Raw genomic sequence first — 19,863 nt, forward strand, 5'->3', positions numbered from 1 at the left:
ATAACTGCTACCCATATGAAGTAACTTGAATTTGTCAATGTTAAACTCCAATTGCCATTTCTCAGCAATCTAATTTTTTTTTAGATCTTGTTGCAGCAGCATACTTTCATTACCGTCATTAACCACCCTGCCAACTTTCGTATCGTATAATTTGCAAACATTAAGCTTGATATGCCTTCATCAATGCCAAAATACAGAAAACAACAATGGGCCCAACATTCAAACCTGTGGGACTCCATTAATAACATTAATCCACGAAGAGAAATTTCCAACAGTAGTAGTAGTAGTGGCATTTGATGCAAGAAAGCAAGTGTATGAGCTTATGCAGCATCAGCCAAAAAAAAAAAAAAAAAAAAAAAAATCACACCATTCCCTCCAAATGCCTGTCCAGTTCCTCCTTTAATTTATTCAACCCATCAACTTCCACAACGACAGATGGAAGTTTGTTCCAGCAATTAACCACCCGCTGGGTAAAGGCAAATTTCCGCACATCTATTCTACATCTGTCTTTTCTTAATTTGAATTTATGCCCCCTTAGGTTCGTAATCTGAACAAGTGGAAGGATACCATCAGAATTCAGCGTGCTCAACCCATTCAAGGCCTTATACACCTCAATCAGATCAAGGATAACCACTTTCTGTCTTCTCCCACTCAACCATCACTTTATCCATAGCAGTAACTGTCTCTTAATGCCACAATGCTCCAATTTGTACAGCAGTCTTTTATATGCAACAGTATTAAAAAATTTCCTTAAATCCAAGTATATAATATCAAAAATATTTTTTTTTGCATCCAGTTCCATTGTTACTGCATCAAAGTATCCAATCAAATTGGTCAGATAATTGTTGTTGTTTTTGTAATAGGGTTTTAGGAGCATTAGCAACAAAAGGCCAAATTTCTCCGTTTATACTGTCTGTAAATTGCGTGTGTTCTGTGGTCGATTTTGCTGTACGAAAAGCCATGCTACCCTCACCTGACACCTATTACTCAGCCATGTTGTTGAAACAGGCCCATAAAACGTCCTCACATCATCGACGGGACTCGAACTCGGGTCTTTTTCATTGATCAGACAAGATGCTGTAACTGAAGTATAACTGCACTCCTGTCTAGATGGTCCTGCATTACTTCTTTAACCAGTGACTTCATTATTTTCCCTGGAACAGGAAGTTAAGCTAACAGTGTAGTTACTTATATCACCCTCTAATCCCTCCTTTATGAATTGGGAAGACATTAGTACATATCCAGTCCACAGGGTTCTCCCCTGAATTTAAAAATGCTCTCATAATTATGGCTAAGGGACTGCTTATTTCCTTTATTGGCTTCCTTAATATAACTGGATATATCCCATCCAACCTATGTGACTTTTTTTATATTTAACTTCAGCAAGTTTTCATCCACTTTCCTCTTCGTTATTACAAAATAATTTAGCTCCCTGTTAGACTTTGACAAACTTCTGGCATTCACTTCCCTAAAGAATTCCTCGTGTGAATGTAGATGCAAAATGCCTATTCATTTTTCACCAACCTGAGCAGGATCATCAACAGTTAAACCATCGATATTATGTGCACCAATGTGATTCATTCCCTTCCTTCTAGTGTTTACATAAGTAAAGAAGCTTTTGCTGTTTTTCTTGGAATTCTTTGCCAAAGATTTCTCATAATCTGCCTAGGCTTGCCTAATCTTTATGAATTGATTGCAGACTAGTTTATATCTACCATACGCTTCTATATCACCTGATAATTTACAAGCATTTCATGCACTTTTCTTCTTTGTCCCGTGTCTCATTAGCTCATCTGACATCCATTTAGGTCTAATCCTTATTCTTTGTATGAAAAGGCTAGTACCTTCTATGATTACTGAAGACTACTTCTCCATATTCCAACAGAAGCAGTGCAAGAATCATTTTCACCTCTACCTGCGGCCACTGTTAATCTATTATTCTCTGTACCCCCACCCCAAAGGAAAGACAGATGTAGGATAGACGTGCGGAAATTTGCCTTTAGCCAGCGGGTGGTTGGTTGGTGGAACAGATTTCCATCCCTTGTAGTGGAGGTTGATAGCTAAATAAGTTTAAGGCTCAGCTGGACAGGTATTTTGAACGAACAGAGGGGTGAAGTGGAAGTGGGTTTTTTTTTTTTCTTTTTTTTTTTTTTGGCTGATGCTGCATAAGCTTGCTTTCTTGCATCAAATGCCTCTACTAATGCTAATGCAAGCTAGCAGTTTCTGACCCACTTAGCACTGCTTTGATAGCATCAGCAAATATTCTTGAATCCTTTCTATTTAAGTGATCCCGTCCCTGTAGAAGCAGTCTCTCCTGTTAACAAGCTGAGAAAAATTCTACTCCATGAGCCTTGCACAATCCCTCCAGAGCTGAATGACTGACAAAACTTTCATCATGTTCATCATCATCAATTGCTTAAACTTAATTAGAAAAAAATTGATGCGATTCAAGGTAGGGGCGGATTAAAAATTTTAATGCTGTTTTTCCTTTAAACTGAAGATATGTATAAGTTAGAATTTCTTTAATCTCATCAACTTCTATAACGATATGGTTGCTCTACTGTATTTCAATAAAAGTCTTTTACGTTTTCTCGAGTTTTTAAGATTGCTTCATAGAATAAACATCATATTTATTGCATTACAGAATAATAATGGAATACTTCTTAAACCTGAGAAAACAACGGGGTAACAGGGTTCCCCCCTTCATCTTATGCGTGATTGCTTACAAAATGGCTTCTGTGAAGATAAGAGTGGCCGTGAGAACGCGAGAAATTGCGAGTCTTATAAAAGCTTCCAATCACAAAGAATAACTAAGGGGAAAAATGCAGAAGGAAACTGACTACAGAAAAAAAAAAGCAGGATTAAATTTCTTGGAGGAGTTATTTTCTTCAGAGTATACAGCTCAGGTGTTTCAGTCCACCACTTCATTAACTTTTTTCGTCTCTGTGGCGTGCGTTGATCGTAGCTTCACTATCAAGGCGAAGCGGTCCGCTAATTAAGTAGTGGTGGGAAAATTTGTAACTGGCACGAGGTAGTTATGATATATATCACAGCTAGGAAAGAAGTCAATATTCTAATTTGGTTGGAATTCCAGAGGAAATGAAATTACGCGAGCTAAATGGAAGGGCTTAAAAGATAAATGAGGTATCTATCACAGAATGCCTTTTTTACATTTCTCTGCTTGTAGGGACAAATGATATTCTTGAAGTGCGCTATCATCCCGAATTTTTTTTGTTAACACCTAAGGGAGCAATTGGTGAAAACGAATATTTAGAATAACACTGGAGACACAACAAATGTCAGAATATCCAAAATCTCGAATGAAGTTTGCATAAGCTAATTTCTTTCAGGTCTTATTGGTCTTATTATTGGTCTTAATTTCTTATTGGTCTTCAACTTTACTTCCAAATTTCCATTTTCTTCTTACAAACTAACAGTTTGTATTTATTTTACACTCAATACAATTCTTAAAGGAATTTTTAAAAAGATTTATCTGCGATTACTTATGCGCTATATAATATAAATCTAATAGTTGTCTTATGTCTCTTTGACTTTATAGTCCAATCAGCATCTTCCAACAGACGTGTTTGCCCATTCGAAATTGAAAACCTATATGCAAATAAAATTATTTGCATACAAATTTACCTATCGGTTTCACCTGTCATTAATGGTAACCTATCTGGCTTGGGATGAATGTGGCTTCTGTTTTCCATTGACATACGATGTTTCCAGGGACTGATTTAGGTTGTCCCACTTTTTTTGCAATCTGCCCAATGGATACGTCCGTTATGTGATAATTTACCATCACAACCCCTATTGAAGGGATATAACTCCTCTTAAATAAATAAATTTTCAGTTTATACTCCGAGGTGAAAACACAAGGTAAGAAGAGTTCATAAGGCAGAGAGCGAGGGAATACATTATACTGCATTCAGTATTCATACGGGCATTCATTTTTGTACCCTCGCACTTGACCACTCGGCTATGAAGGCCTGTTTCCAGCATGTTCGGGAGTGTGAGGTTCTAAAATCCTAGATATAGTTCTCGCTAAGGAGCATAACTGTGTCAAGAATTTGGCAGTGTGGGAACCAATAATGAAAGTAAATCCACTAGGTCCTTTAAATGGTTGCAGCGGAAGGTCCACAGAAAAGCCAAGAGAAATGGCAGATGAGTTGAACGGATAAATTTCATCGATATTTACGGTCCAAAGCAAGTTCGAAACTTTATGAAATGTTAAGATATCAGACTGCTGATTTTACAGCAGTCTTATTTTAAAGCGATAAAATGATCTCAGATAAGGATTTTTTTGAAAAGCTATTGAGATTACATGCGATTACTTCATTGAATATATATCATATTCAGGGGAGTATGATATATATTCAACTGTAATTAAAAAGTCTGCATATCAGTGTATCAGACTGTTGGAAATATTAATGAGAGAGCCACTGAACTCCCGGAAGATTCTTTCGAACTGAAGAACTGCTAATGTCTCCCAAATTCACCTGGCATGCATCGTCCGATTTCTAACACTTTCCTGCCCTGAAGTCCTTTCTGAGGGGAACGATTTGCTGTTGATGATGAGGTGATTTCTGCTGCCAATTCGTGGTTTGAAGGACTTCTAGAAAACTGACCTTTGGACGCGTATTTGAGAAATGGCAAAAAAATGTCATTTTGTCTAGTGACGATAATAAAAAAAAAAGTGTAACACATGGTGCCTGTTTTTACTTTCCATCACACAACTACTTCTGGGTGAATGCAATTTTTTTTTAACGCCCTCGTACACAGAATCTTGTCTATGATTTACAGAGCCTTTGCAAGTAGGGAAAAGGACATCATTATCCCTCTCTACAAAGCGATGGCTACACCGCATATGTAATATTTTATTCGAATCTATAAAGCATACCCAAAAAAGGAGCACAGAATTTCTGGAGTGAGTTTCAGAGAAGGGCGACCAGTTTGGTGACGAGTGCAAAGCGATGCATATATGAATAACAGCTTAGCGGGAGTGTACTGCTATTTGATAACCAGGCATCTAAGGGGAGATCAGATCGAGGTATAAAGCGTTGAAATAGTTGAATAAAATGAATGATGAAGATTTGTTCTCCCTCGTGGGAGAAACTAGAACTATGGACACAAATATAAAATCTCGGAGAATAACAAAAGATTGTATCTCATGAAGTTCCGCTATGGGCAGCGGTTGTCGAACATTGGAATAAGTTGGCTGGTGGGGACAGAGTTCGATTAAGTTTAAAGCAAAATTGGATAATTACATTGTGGGAATGGGAATAATACGAATATTCTATTTTATTTAATCATTCATTTATTGCTGATGCAGGAAAAGTTCGCTTCCTTGCATCAATTGCCTTAGTAATACTGAACTCCTCTGATCTAATGCGCCTATCCCGGGGTATAAACAAACAAAAATATATATTAGGTGCTGTTCTGTTCGTCAAAAAATGTATGGAGCAATTAAATGGTTAAAAACATTTATTCTTCTTGATTTGTCTATCTATAAGTTTATTATCATGTTTATAGCACACATGTCGCTAGACCAAATGATTGTGATGCTGATGCTCTCAGTATTGGTAGCTCATATCTTGGTGCATGCGGATGCCCTCGAAACGTAATAGATATCAATTTATCTTGAAAAGAGCTGGAAAACAGTATAACCCATTGAGAATACAGTACTTCTAATAAAAGTCTCGGGTAGTGCGTAACACAATCATCCTTTAGTTTTTTTTTTTTATTTATGTTTTTTTCCGAAACATATTTGCTGTATCTTGTTTTCTCAATAAAATCAATACATACAAATGAAACTACTCTAAATTTTGTATATCTTTTCATACAATTCTAATGCTCTTCCTACAATCCTGGACTATTACAATCAAGTTTTAAGACATCTATAAACAAAAGATTTTTTTTTCTTAAAAATTTTTACCTGTGCAGACGAAACTATTTGAAGGAGCCGTCAATACCAATTTATCTTTCAGAATACGTGGTTCTGCACATCGGGCAATCCCAGGTTCGATGTAGTCCTGTTTAATCCAGTCAGACAACCATCTTAACGAACAGTCGCAATACAACGGATTCGCTCCGAGTGCTCTACAAAGAGAAGGAGACAATAAATTCGACTATCATTACTCTCGTGAGGGATCACGTCAATTGAGTGTAAGACAATTCGTCGTAAGAAAGTTCGGTTTACGAGACAATTTGGTGAAAGACAATTGATGGCTACGACAGATTGGTGTATCACATGCAGACCAGAAATCAATTATGAAAATCAGTGAAGTAAAAGGTTAAGAAACAAAGGGAAATTTTGGTCCCATACACAAAAGGAACACAGAAATTTAGAAAATAATATATATATATTTTTTTTATCAAGTTATTTTGTGTAAAAATGTTCAACCCTATCCAACTCGTACGTAAGTTGGAAAGTGGTTATGCGCCACATATCTTCAGCATGACTGTCCATCCATATTTTAACCACAGTACTTCACAATATAGACGAATAGCTATTCTGAAGATAACAGGCATAACTCAATAAATCCATTCTACTATTCTAGGACCGTGCAATGATACCGGGGGCCGGAGTGCCTGGTTGGGTTTGGAGCTCGCTCTTTCTTTTGTTATAACTATGTTACACTATTTAAGTAACTCTTTTGGTGACCCTTCTGTGTCGGAGTCCTGATTGTGTTGCATCGAATCCCATCACGACGTGATTAATTATTATGGGTGGGTGGATAGTTATCCTCCCCACCGGATAATTCTAGCTCTTTTTCTTTTAATCAAGCAAAGAAGACAAATCAATAATACAATATTTTAAATTTATCCGCTGTGTGCAGACATCTCTCGTCGTTAGTTGTTTGGTGGAAAAATAAACGCCCTTTTAACAACTCTTAATCATGGGCATCTAGAAAGTCCGCGGGGCCCTGAGTAAAATGGGGCCAGATTACCTTTCCCTATACTATTTTCAATAATAATAAAGTATAATGTGGGTTGCAAAATGAACGTCAGAAGACTCGTATTAAGCAGCCCGTATCCATTAACGATCTCCACTTTCGAGTTCCGGAACAACTTACCTCCATATGAATTTCTTAAAAATACAACCCGCAGAAACCAAAGTAAAGTAATCGAAAAGAAGGTAATCGTTTCCCAGTCATTAACCTATCCGTGATATATTTTTTTTATAGATCTCTAAAAAAGTAGAATGTGCATTAAAAAATGAAGATGGTTAGTGCATCCTATGACAATTATGAAGTGCACCGTGATCACAATTTTAGATTCCATTTCGGTCTTTTTGCTTTGCTTTGTCATACATGAAATTGTCGTACTCATTAAATTGTCATATACGGCGAAATGTCATGCACCGAATTGACGTGAAGACAAACCTCTCTCTCTCTCTCTCTCTCTCTCTCTCTCTCTCTCTCTCTCTCTTGAAAAAGTGATAAATACAGTTTCTTTTCTGTCTCATATTTTTCCATAAAATGATTACACAGCAACTAGTATAAGCAGAAAGTGGAATCCGAAATTTCGGGGTAAAGAAATCAAAGAAAAGAATGAATCGCATAATTTGCTTATTAAATCGAACTTGGAACAGTGACAGAGGCATCTTTAACGAAATGGAACTGGCCATACAAATAAAGAAAACTTGCTTTTTATAGTAAAAACTGGGATTTCTACATGAAAAGAAATTAAGCCTGAAAATGACTTTTTTTACACTGGCCAGTTTATTCGGTGAGTGGCCTTACTAGTGTACACTTTATAAGATATATTTAATAAGGACTGGCCATTTATTAATAAACTGGCTATGGACAGTTTATTAGGTATACCTCTATCATCCAAGGAATCGATTGCTCCGTCTATGAAGGGGCAGTTGATTCCTTGGTTGATAGGGTAACCAATATTTTCCATCAGCTTGTACTAGACTCGCTTGATGGGGATGCACCTTTATTTAGTCTAGAACAAGAAGGGTACACGTTGCTTGTATTAGACTCGATAAAGCAGGGAGTCCGATACCAAAGGAGTGTTATGTACGCACGCTCATTTCGGCAAGAGAATGGATCAACAGCGCGAACTAAGTGACTATGAATGCAATATGATAAAATAGTGTGTGTGTGTGTGTGTGTGTGTGTGTGTATATATATATATATATATATATATATATATATATATATATATATATACACACATACACACACACTGTTTATAAACAGACTTAGGAAATCTGCGCAAATACGCAGCAGCAAATGAAATCCAACACTGACATTTGTCAAAGATTTTAACTTCAATTTGATGAAAAAACAGACGCATGGAGCATCTATGATGATTGGCAAAAATAACGGATCATTGCTCTCTTAGGCAGAACAGCGATTCTTTTCCAGATGTCATCGCTTTCCTTCGTATCATTCACCAAGAAGTTCTGTTGTAAGACACATAACTTTGACCATGTGATGAATATTTTTCTTCAAAACAATTTTTATTCGAGTGTCATCGTCACAACATTTCAAGCACTTTTGAATTTAGCTTTCTTCATAATCTTTCTTAATGAAATTAAAGGCTTTCAGAAATCTAGAAATTAAGAGACTGAAGAGCTCATATACGAGATTTTGGGTTACTTACAGATTTAGCTTTTCTCACGACTTTGCCCACTGAGTAAATAATTTAAACTGCAGAGAAAAGGAAAACATACATTGCAAAGGATAAGTGCTATAAATTATTTTAGACTGAAAATAAGTTTTACTGAAGAAACAGATTAAAAAAAAATCTTATGGACATTTTCCTCAAATGCAAAAAAAAAAAAAAAAAAAGTAGAGATAAATGATCCTTTGATGCAAACCATTTGACAACGAAAGCTAAATTTTGAAACAGAATTAAAGCCAGCTGTTCGCAATTATTGAATAAATAGCATTTTTTAAACTTTTCACTAAAAATATAAATTAAACGTGGCGTAATCAAATAATGATTTATATAATTAAACACTACTGTAACGCGTATAGGAATTGCAGCAAACTAGAACAAGTAACTGTTGAAATTTAAAAAAATAATAATAAATTAAAAATAAATGAATTAATATTACATGAAATATCAGAAATAAAAGCAAGTGATGGTCTGCACTAGGAAAGCATAGGGGCATTCTGTGTAAAGTATTGCGCAACTGCTGCCTGGAAACACGCAAGGAAATTCCCCACTGCACCAAGTTAATGGGCATATACAGATTCCACTAAGAAGAAATATAAAACGAAAGAAAGTTTAAGGGAAACACAGTGGCTGCTTCTTCATGGAGTAACGGCCCTGTGGAAATGCCCAAACACCCGCATTTCTGTCATGACCTGCCAAACAGTAAAATGTTTTGCTTCTATAAGGTGACAGTTACCACAATCATCTTCAGCATTACTTTTTTCAATTTTCTGCAAATACTATATGTGGCACAATAATTTTTGTATTGAATTCTTTCAACACGATAAACATGATTGATATAGTCACATCTTGTACAAATCTGTAGCTGTTATCACTTTAGGAAATAGAGAAGGGATTTTAAAGCATTAAATTTTTAGGAATTTCAACTATTTTGAATAATAATATCGATTCGAAATTATTTTCTTAAATGTAAATACTCTAATTAAAAATAAATACAGGAAACAAGACTGGCTGATGCTCATTTAGACAACTGTTTACGGGCAACCGTGTTCCTTGTACATTCCCAAATTCAACGAATTTGTACATGACAAGAAGGAACTTCATGCAGCACATGAGATTGATTTTAATGAAATTTTTTGAATACTATTTTCATTAATAAAAGGAACCTATTTGATAAACATGTTTAATTTGATACAGAGACCAAAATACAAAAGAAAGTTAATTATAATTATTTTTTTGTATTTTTAAAAGCGACAAAAATGAAAATAAAATTACATATCTGTTATTTTAAGATTCGCACATATGCCCGCTGCTAATTTTAGAAATGCCGGTGCGCTCATAAACTGTGTTCATCCCTGCATCAAAAGATCATGAAACAACAAACAAAAAAGTCATTAAATTGAAATATATTGGACACGTCCCGTATTGCATGTCGGTTTAGTTATTTAATTATAATGGATAACAAGAATGAAGACTCTCACCAACACCATCGAAAGCATTTGAAATACATTCTCGCATAGCGGACAGCTAAGACAACAAGCAGATATCTGTTACACCACGAACACACACCAAGTCTCATATCTAAACCAGAGAAGGGCCATTAACCCTCTGTCTCTAAAAGCTAGGCAAGCTACAAAGATACTTACATGTGTGTGATGGAGACCAGGTCCCGGAAGGCTCCCTCAGGAATCATCGAGATGTCGTTGCCATGGAGAGATCTGGATGTTGGGAGAGAACAAGTAACGATGATTAACATCGGCAAATGGATGCTGTCTAATGTCATGAACGAACGCAACGATTTGCATGGTTGCATTCATAATCGTAGCACAGCAGCAACCTTCTTCCGGTCTAATGATAACCGTCATCGACTGCAGAATCAAAATACCACAGTGCACTCCCCCTCCCCATCACAGTTGTCTTTAATATACCTAACAAATTGCTGCGTACACTGATGAATTATTTGCTTAATGAGATCATGGGATTTAAAATTCTCGCTCCGCGAAAGCTAATGACTCTAAATATATGCAATTTCTGAATTAATAAAATTTAGTTTCTTAAAGGATTAGCGAATTTGTAGGGGGGAAAAAAAAAAACAAACTTGATACGTCACTTTATATACGAAACCTTAAAGTTCCTTATTTAGTGGTTAAGAAACTTTTTTCGTCGGCTTTATAAAGCTAAATAGCGTGATTGTATTAATGGAAAATGGCGAGGTTTTACTGTTGGCACTGAATGGAGTATCGTTTATGATTCTTTGGTAAAGTGATTTAGAAAGTGAAATAATTATGAGCGTAACAGATATTATGCAAAACTGTTTTCGTATCATGCAAATTAAGTTGTTCGGTAAAAGGCCTGATGTGTAATTGTGCCCATAAATTTTAGCCAATGGTAACTTAAAATCGGGCATTGCATGAAAATCCACAAAACTATTGGATGAAGGTACAAACTTATAAATGAGATTTAAGGCAATGTTTACCCATTGCTGTATTCAGAAGGGAAGAACCCTTTCCATAAGTGGGAACGTGGTTTGAATTATGTTACTGCTGATGTTCCCCATTAGATAAACCAAGGAAATAAACTTAACAGACTGCTTCTTTACGCTATTTTTGGATAAATGCTTTTGTACGAATTGTTGATATCGCTATATGAGTATATATGGGGAGGGGGGCATACTTATGAAAAACCTCACGACCTGGAATTATACAGCTCAGAAATTCGCAAAGAATACCTCGTCTAAGTTTTTCCGGAACTCAGTTGCGAAGACAGAATGTGACCATGTCTTTAAGACTATTGTAGAAAATAGGATGTTATTAATTTAATATAAATATTAATTGAAAGAAAAGAAAAGTTCATATAAGGCAAGAAGTATAATTTTAATTGCTGCATCGATATGTTGTACTTGCTTGGTGGTTTAAAAGCATTATTTTTTTTCTTCAATAGCCTGTCGCGGAACACAAACAGGAATCAAATAAAAAATTTCTCTGCCATCAATAAGTTGTTGCTGCTATGCTGGCTATTATACCCGCCGTGTACCCTTAAAACATAAAACAAAATTTACAATCATAAAATAATTAAACTACTGATTTGCAGTAAGGAATTCTTTTCCATTACAACGCAGTACAAATCTGAAGTAATATTTTAATTTAGCTATCCATTAAGTCAGAAAACTTTGAGCAAGCATACGATAGAACTCTTAGGCTATTCTGCTGAAGCATCACGATTCATATATCTAGTTAAAATTTTTATTGCAAAAGTTGCAATTTTTCATGGATTTCGTTGGTTTAGGTATGATTCGCAGCTACCAATATTTTTGAGGAAACAAATGTATCGTGTTAATTTATTTATATATATTTTTTTGAATAATGTAACCTTTCAATAAGGTATGCCATGGCTGACATGTCCAGAAAAAAGGTAACAGAACTAATATCAGAACTTGATAACTTATGAAATTTATGACAGGCGTTAAAAAAAAAAAAAGTCACTGATAAATCCGAGGAATTTATCAGTGACAATTTTCTTAGTAACTAATATTACATTTATTAAATTTGCTCAGTCATTATCACCTCAATGACATCAAAAAAAAACTTATTATCATTAAATTTAGTATTACTTGTAATACTAGATTTAATGATTATTTTTTTTAAAATGTGTTTAAGACGATATACAGCTAAGAGGATTAATATTCATTTTGTTTTTAAGTTATAATTACTCAACAGCTGCATAATTATGTGCGAGCAGCGATGTGCTGACACGGGCTATTCGAACTTGTTCTCAAAATAGAACAGTTTGTCGATCGGTTGTTCAGACCAGTGTGTCATGAATAACTGGGCTCAGAATTCATTATTTTATATTACAAGCAAGACCATTGCTAACTCCAATGGAAGTATTCAGCTTTGTACATCCTATTATAGGGCTCCACATACAGATTAATCTCCTATATAACTAACCCTAACTTCGTGAAGAATGTACGTGCTTCAACATCCAGCCCAATTCATAATTATCTTCCATTTATTCACTTCCATTCCGATGGTGCACGTAATGTCATCGTGCCCTCATCTTCTTTCTAATCTACTGAAACAGATTAGATACACAAAAAGAGTTTAAATGATCGATTAGGTTCAATTTCTGTTCGTGAATGTGTCACTTTACGGTTAAAATAATAAATTATTTGAGAGAAATAATGAGACAAATCCACATTAAAATACCGAAATAACAAATAGCAATAAAAATAGGGAGTTAAAAATTTTAATTCTAATATTTTGTATTTTGCGAAAACAGTTCGAGGCCATCCTGTCAGAAGTGATTGTAACTCATTGTAGGTTATGGCCTCAGTCGTATCGTACTATTGTATCCACTCCCACTGGACGTCCAAAAACCTCTCTAGTATCAAACAGTACTTTGTCATCATTTCAGAAGTCTCCATCTGCTGAACTGTGTCTCAGTTAAATGAAATTATACAAAATTCTGGGCTACATGATCTTCTAACTTATCACCATCAGGCTTTATGCACAGCAGCTCTCATGCGTAAGACGATAGACATTGACTTACAAAACAAAATTTCCTGTCGTTGAATGACAGGATGAGGAAATCCATAACAAATGCTATAAAAATCACTGGATTCTCCGAGGCGACTTCATGAGTAACCCATTTCATGTGTTCTCATGAAATCTAATTTCTTGCAACCATTTGCAGCCCTGTCCTTTTCAGTGTTACAGGTCAAAATGAGATAAAATAAATAAAATTTCAGCTCATGCTCTAGGACATAGGAGCAGAAGAGTTTACAAGAACATTTATCAGTGACATGGGTTAGATCCACGGGAAATTCAAACTCGTGTACTACTGTACCAACAGGTTTGATTATTTATTCAGCTACGGTGAAATAATTTATGAAATGATTTTCTCTCTTTCTTGGGTTGCTGTTTAACTTCATGCTCTTGTCATCTTCCGTACAGCGTCGCTAAGTATGTGGAATGGTTTTCATTCCTATACCTATTCTCATTGGTATGAAATCGTTATGGACATTCCATTTCAAACTCTTATCTTTTACTAAACTTTGGTTTTCCAGAAAATCTGAAAATGCTATTCAAAATAAAAATAACGGATGTTAACTGATATATATCAAATTCTTCAACTTCTTTTTTGCTGCCTATACTAGAGGTTGCAGCACGTGCAAACAACTTGTGCCCAAGGCAGTTAATATACTCAGTGCGCTACATTTCAGAAGCATTAGCAAACAGTAATTTGCTAATGGTTTCATGATTTACAACAACACAAAAAAACGTGCAAAAAGCAATGACTTTTATGCACGAACCGAGAACATTTTGTTTCTGTGCATCTGCCTTTTCATTCCTCCAATCTGTTCATGGCAACAAAAACTGTTGTACCTCACTGCAATATACAGTACTGTATATGGATAGCCTATGTGATATACACAAAAAAAAAAAAAAATAAATAAATAAATAAAATAAATAAATAATAATTGCCGGATTTCTATTCTTTCGATTATGATGAAATTTGAAAAGGGTTGGCAAATCTTTATGAAAAGTCCAAATGTAAAATTTCATGAAATTCCATTAATTGCGAGTGGAGTTATTACATGTGGACGGACGGCCAAAGAAATAATAATTTTCAGATTTCTATTGGTTCGATTTTAATAAAATTTGGGGTGGCTTCGACAAATCTTTTTTAAAATCCCAAAATATAAAATTTCATGAAATTCATCCACCAGGAATCAGATTGGTACATGCAGACGGACATGGTGGAAACAATAAGCATCATACGCTGACGCACCTAAATCCAAAGTAAATTTACAAAATGTCTAGAAGCATGAAGCATTGCGAAATGGAAAATAGTCAATTTTGGCCCCTAACTAGAGCCACTGGCTGCAATTTCTGATTATCTTTACACCTTTTTCGTGTGTTCTTGAAGCAAATTTCGAGATCCCCCTTTTTTTAATAACGGGCCGAAGTTTTAAGTAAAATGGATATTGTACATAAACTATGTACGAAAGGTGTATTACTAAATTAATTTTGGAAAAACTCATTAATAATGAGTAAAAATAATGAGTAAAACTCATTATTACTTTGAATTGGCATAATGGTAATAATTGGTATAGTACGCGTAATTTAAGCACCCTTCAAAAATAATTAACTAAGCTCATATGCAGCATTATTTTTAATGACGTTTGCATACAATATACTTCTGTACATAATATCATTAAAAACAAGTATGCTTACAGAATTCTCAACGACTTAAGTCCCCGAAAACTATCCACTTGTAGGCACTGTAGTTTGTTATAGCTCAGAATCCTAAAAGAAAGAGGAGGAAGGAGAGAAATAAATAAATAAATAAAAGCAGAACATCAGCTATTGCAAAGAAAACTACAAATATAAGAAGTGCATGATTACAAAGAACTAAGTTTAAAGATGTCGGAAGGGATCATTAAGCAGTAATTTATTTGTGGATGGGCAGCAACCAAGAGAAGGGAGGTCATTCATAACGATTAACTGCAATGGGCGCTTCCATTCATTTCAATTTTCCCCGTGAAATAATTAACAAATTACGCGCTGTCACGAGGTTACGAGAGGCCCGCTTCATTTTGCTGTCATCGTCTGCTCGCGCTGAAAACGTTATTGAGCATTTCCGCGTCCTGGCTCCGTCTTCCTTCGCGTCAACTTTCAACGAGTTCATAAAGCGAGTCCGAAAATTCGTTAAAGCCCAGGCATGTAACCGAAGCAATTTTAAAACCCCCGGAGTGGTTATTTATGAAGAGTTTCCAAGCCATTGGTTGCTACCACAATCTACACTGCGTGATAAAATTATTGCCATATTTTATTAAATATCGCTTTCACTGACGCCGTTGAAGAGGTGAAGTTATTGAGGAGATAAGAAGAGCGCTGCTTCTCCTCTTTAATGCGTTCGCTTGAGCAAAGATCAAGAGTGCCGAAATCATCCTTCGTCATCTATGGCGAAAACGGGAGCTTCCCGAAGTGTCATAATGTCATCATTACAGATGTATAAATATCATAAAGAACCCTTGGGACGACATTACTACAGGAGTTTTGTACGCGCACGATTTTTTATTACTTACATTTAAATCAGCACGGGTTACTAATGGTAACACCAGGTTATTGAATGCCTCTTCATATTCCAGAAGCAAATTCATCCGTTGTGTGTCATCCTCAGCTGGAATAAGCGGAATGGTGACATTCATCGAATAAACTTTCAGTTTCAAGGGCAATGATTTGCAGCGTGAAAGTGCTGTGCTCGGGAACAAGTCGAATATCTTTAATTATTTATAATTTTTAATAAAACAAAAGGATTAAAATCGTTCAAATTCCGAGTTAAGGTTTTAAGAAATCGTGAAAAGCAAACTGAAGCGATTTATCTAGCTGTTTCTGAATTGAGAATTTTGTAAGGTTAGAAGTTTAAAAAAATCATTTTTTTTATTTATTTTATCAACCCCTAATATTTATATTAGGTATAGAATAATATTTATTTTATTCATAAATTTTATCAATAAATTTACTTAATACGTGACCAATTTCAGAAGTCTACTGACCTTCCTCACCAAAACTTTCTATATATCCCAACAGAATATTCTGGAAATAAAAATATATTTTTCTAAATTTAATTGTAGCATTTGAAATATGTAAATATTAGTTTACCATTTTATCTCAACTGATTATAGCGCCCTCCTACAACACGACGGATGAACCGATAAACCTCATTATTAAATATTTTTATTTAGAAAAAAAAAAACGAACATAACGCTTTTGTTTAGGAAGTGTTTATTATTAATTCACAAGTATTTCATAATTAAAATTTAACCATTGGTCGAAGTACATTATTTTATAAAGCCTTTTTCCTTTTATTATATTAGTTTATTGGATGAAAAAAGGAAAAAAAAGTTAATTCACAAAGAGCTTAAAGATGGCTTCTCATCATTTAATATTTATCTACAAATAAAGAACACAATACTTACAAGGTAGATAGCTTCGTCAGGTTGGAGAAGATGTTGTTGGAAAGGATTGTTATCTGATTGTTGCTGAGATCACTGAAAGAAAGACAAAAGGGCCACTTAATAAGCAAAAGATTTTTTTTTTTTTTTATGAGATTACTTACAACACACAAGTTTGGAAATACAGTAAAAACCAAACAACAACAACAGAAATTTCATTATAACAAAAATATATCAAGTCCTGGACGACTTCCTTTATTATTATTAAACGGGCCTTAAGCTTTGTAAATCTCGTTTGAATAAAATAGTTTTGACTTTACTCTACAATAAATTAACAGTATTTTAACTGTACATTAAGGAATATCACTCCCAAGAGTTACAAAAACATTCACACATCTGAAAGTTTTCACTTCATAAACTGAAAACAAAGTGGTAATTGTTTGTGGTACAAAAAATGAAAGGCTTTACAATTTAATATTGTCTAAGTAGATTAAAACAGACGTTAAAAGAATATTATTTGAAGGATATACTTACAGCCTCTGGAGTTCGTGTAAAGCATTAATTTCTTCAGGAATTGCCGAGATCTCATTAACGTCAAGATACCTAAAGAGATGAGAAATCAATTATGAATTATCTTAGAACTGCTCACAGACCTTAAATACCATTTCATTAAACAATTCTTAAGCATTAATAATATTTAACTTGTTAAAACGTTCATCGTGTCTGGTCATCATTTACGAGCTTGCAAAAATTCTTAAAATCCTAACAGTGCACTCCCTTTTCTACGATGTTCCTGCCCATTTAAGAGAAACCAACATGTGATCTGGTTCCGTTAATGGGCAGAAAAGGATTTTCGCATTACTAAGAAGGGATCATATGACCGCTCTTAACTCTGCTATTATTTGTGACCTGCATAAAGATCTTATTGAGATACTCAACTCCGCTTGATTTATTAGCGGATTTGCAGCGCATTATTTATTGGTGTATGAAATCACCTTGGAAATGACTCATAAACCTCAAGTTAAAGTGATCAATGTACTAACAACCAGACAGCTGCATTCTATATAAACTACTATCATTTTTCTATCTATTAAAATTCGTGAAATTAGGCAGCGTTGTTTTTCTTGAAAATGAAGTCTAATAATTAATCCAAATCTGTTTATTGCTGCAATTTCGTTTCACTTTTGAAATTTGAAATTAAAATTCGTGTGAGTTAAAGTGTAATTCTTTATTGACGAGACATTGGAAATTTTCTATGCGAATTTTTATCGATGACATGCCTATATGAACAAATTTAGGTGTTTATAGTTTTAAATCGGAAGTAAATGAATGATCAGCGATCGATAAACTTAATAAATAAGCAGACTTGAAGTGAGCGGGCATAATTAGATAACTGAGCAATACGTTGTACATAAGGCGTTTATCGATGCTTGCTTTAATTAGCACCGAGATCTGATTTTAAAGCAAAATAAAACCTGGGTTCATAAATCAAGCCCATCCCAGTTAAAGTTGAGAAATAGGAAGGCATTTTGTCTCAAACGTGAAGTTGTAGAACACGTTTCTTCATTACATTCACAAAAAGACTGCTTCATCGAGTGGATTTTCACCACTGTCCGTTTGTTTTATAAGGTTGAAAAAAAACCGAAATGTCTCAGTGGCAGAATCCACATTATCTACCTGAAAGGTATTTGGATTTAGATGACCCCCCCCCCCCCATTGATGAGATTCTGACCAGGACCGGAAAAAAACAGCACAATCACCCTGCGAATCTTCACAAAATGTAGGCCGCTATTATTTCAACTGTAACGGTGCCATACACTACAACATAAATAAATCACACAGTATGTATTAGCTCTTGATTATGCGATTAATCATAGCAGTAAATGAAATTTCTCTCATGATGCTCTCTATACAACAGTTCGTGATTGAAGTGGCTTACGTAAACGCTTGATTACACAGGTCCCCTTCAAATATTATTAAATATAAAACTTTTTTATGTATCATGATATTCAAACTCGATGGGTCTAAAGCGAGGAAACTCCTCCGCTTTCCTCAAAAAAACTCTTCAACAAATCCTCCGATATTTTGTTCTTGACCATCAAAACATTTAAAAGTTATTTGCGCTACCGCAAAAAATGAAAACATTTTTTGCGATAGTACGTTTGAAGATTTTATTGCGGTAGAACCAGGGTTTTTGGTTCTTCCTTTCTTGTGAAGATAGTTGCATCCGTAATTTTTTGTTTCTTTAGTCACAACATGGAGAAACAGCGAGTTTTGATTGCATGGTTTCTACAAAATGCGCGAAAATGTGTTCCAATAAAAATTTTCAGGCTACGAATATTCCACGCATTGTTCACGTTTTTTGTTCTTCGCATCGGTTCCAGAATTCATAATTCGAACGTGACTACATTTGATAAGAAAATTTTTTTTCATCTGAGATGGAGACTGACTCTTCAAAATAACAGCTATCAGTGATTTCTCAAGTGCAAATTTCAAAGGCGTAAGAAGGAACCTTATGCTATCGAAAAAACTTAATTGAGGCGTCACACACAAATCTCGCTGCTTGAAAGATCTGCCAAGCATCAACTCCTTTGCCGTGAATTTCATTGGTAGCAATTTCAGTATCAAGTCCATCATTGACGAGTATTCGCTTCGCAGTTGTCTCTCTTCCGAACATAAAATAACCTAACCAAGCCGAACTTTCTCTAACATAAGTAGAGATAGCTTAGGATACTTGAGAAAATTACCTATTCTGAAAACGAAATATTAGAATGACTTTCCTTTTAATAGCCACAACAGCTAAAGGAGTTGACAACTTTTTTTGTGAAAACATACTCAATCTCGCAATATGCGGCCACTCTCAGTGAATATCAACACCAGGACCACACCAACCTATTAATTCGCGTCTAACATTTGGCAAATACAGATTAGGTAGTAAAGATGAGTGGCAGTAGCTATCAATCATACCAATGGAATTCATGATGTACGAAGCTGCAACACAGACGACTTACAACATGCAAAAGTCCGTCTTATCATTCTTTTGCCAAATTTATTTTTGATGTTTTAAATAGCAAAATATTTTGGAATTTTGCATTTGGAACTTATTAGAGGTCCATTACTGCTATATTGATGTTAATCGCAAGCTAGTTATCTAACATTACTATTATATCACTTAAGGGATAGTATTAGAAAGCGCGGAAGTTGGCCGTAGTCTGCGAACTAATGGTCGTGAAAATATAACTATACACCTGGTCGTGTTACACCCA

At 35.0% G+C, this 19,863-nt stretch overlaps 1 protein-coding gene across 4 annotated transcripts in view; it reads right to left on the bottom strand.

Annotated features, from left to right (window-relative positions):
- The window catches only part of LOC150078344 (protein slit-like), a 715,724-nt gene that overhangs the window by 49,738 nt on the left and 646,123 nt on the right, over nucleotides 1-19,863 (bottom strand). For all 4 annotated transcript variants that reach the window (XM_090385081.1, XM_090385080.1, XM_090385079.1 and 1 more), the window contains 5 exons: nucleotides 17,132-17,200; nucleotides 16,622-16,693; nucleotides 14,874-14,945; nucleotides 10,284-10,355; nucleotides 5,939-6,102 (listed from right to left, as the gene is read on the bottom strand). In XM_090385081.1, the coding sequence (XP_090241207.1) occupies nucleotides 5,939-6,102; nucleotides 10,284-10,355; nucleotides 14,874-14,945; nucleotides 16,622-16,693; nucleotides 17,132-17,200 (449 nt within the window). The remainder of the gene's footprint in view (nucleotides 1-5,938; nucleotides 6,103-10,283; nucleotides 10,356-14,873; nucleotides 14,946-16,621; nucleotides 16,694-17,131; nucleotides 17,201-19,863) is intronic.

This window comes from Mastigoproctus giganteus, chromosome 11 (genome assembly GCF_048544385.1).
Source record: "Mastigoproctus giganteus isolate SK-2022 chromosome 11, ASM4854438v1, whole genome shotgun sequence".
Taxonomy (NCBI): Eukaryota; Metazoa; Arthropoda; class Arachnida; order Uropygi; family Thelyphonidae; genus Mastigoproctus; species Mastigoproctus giganteus.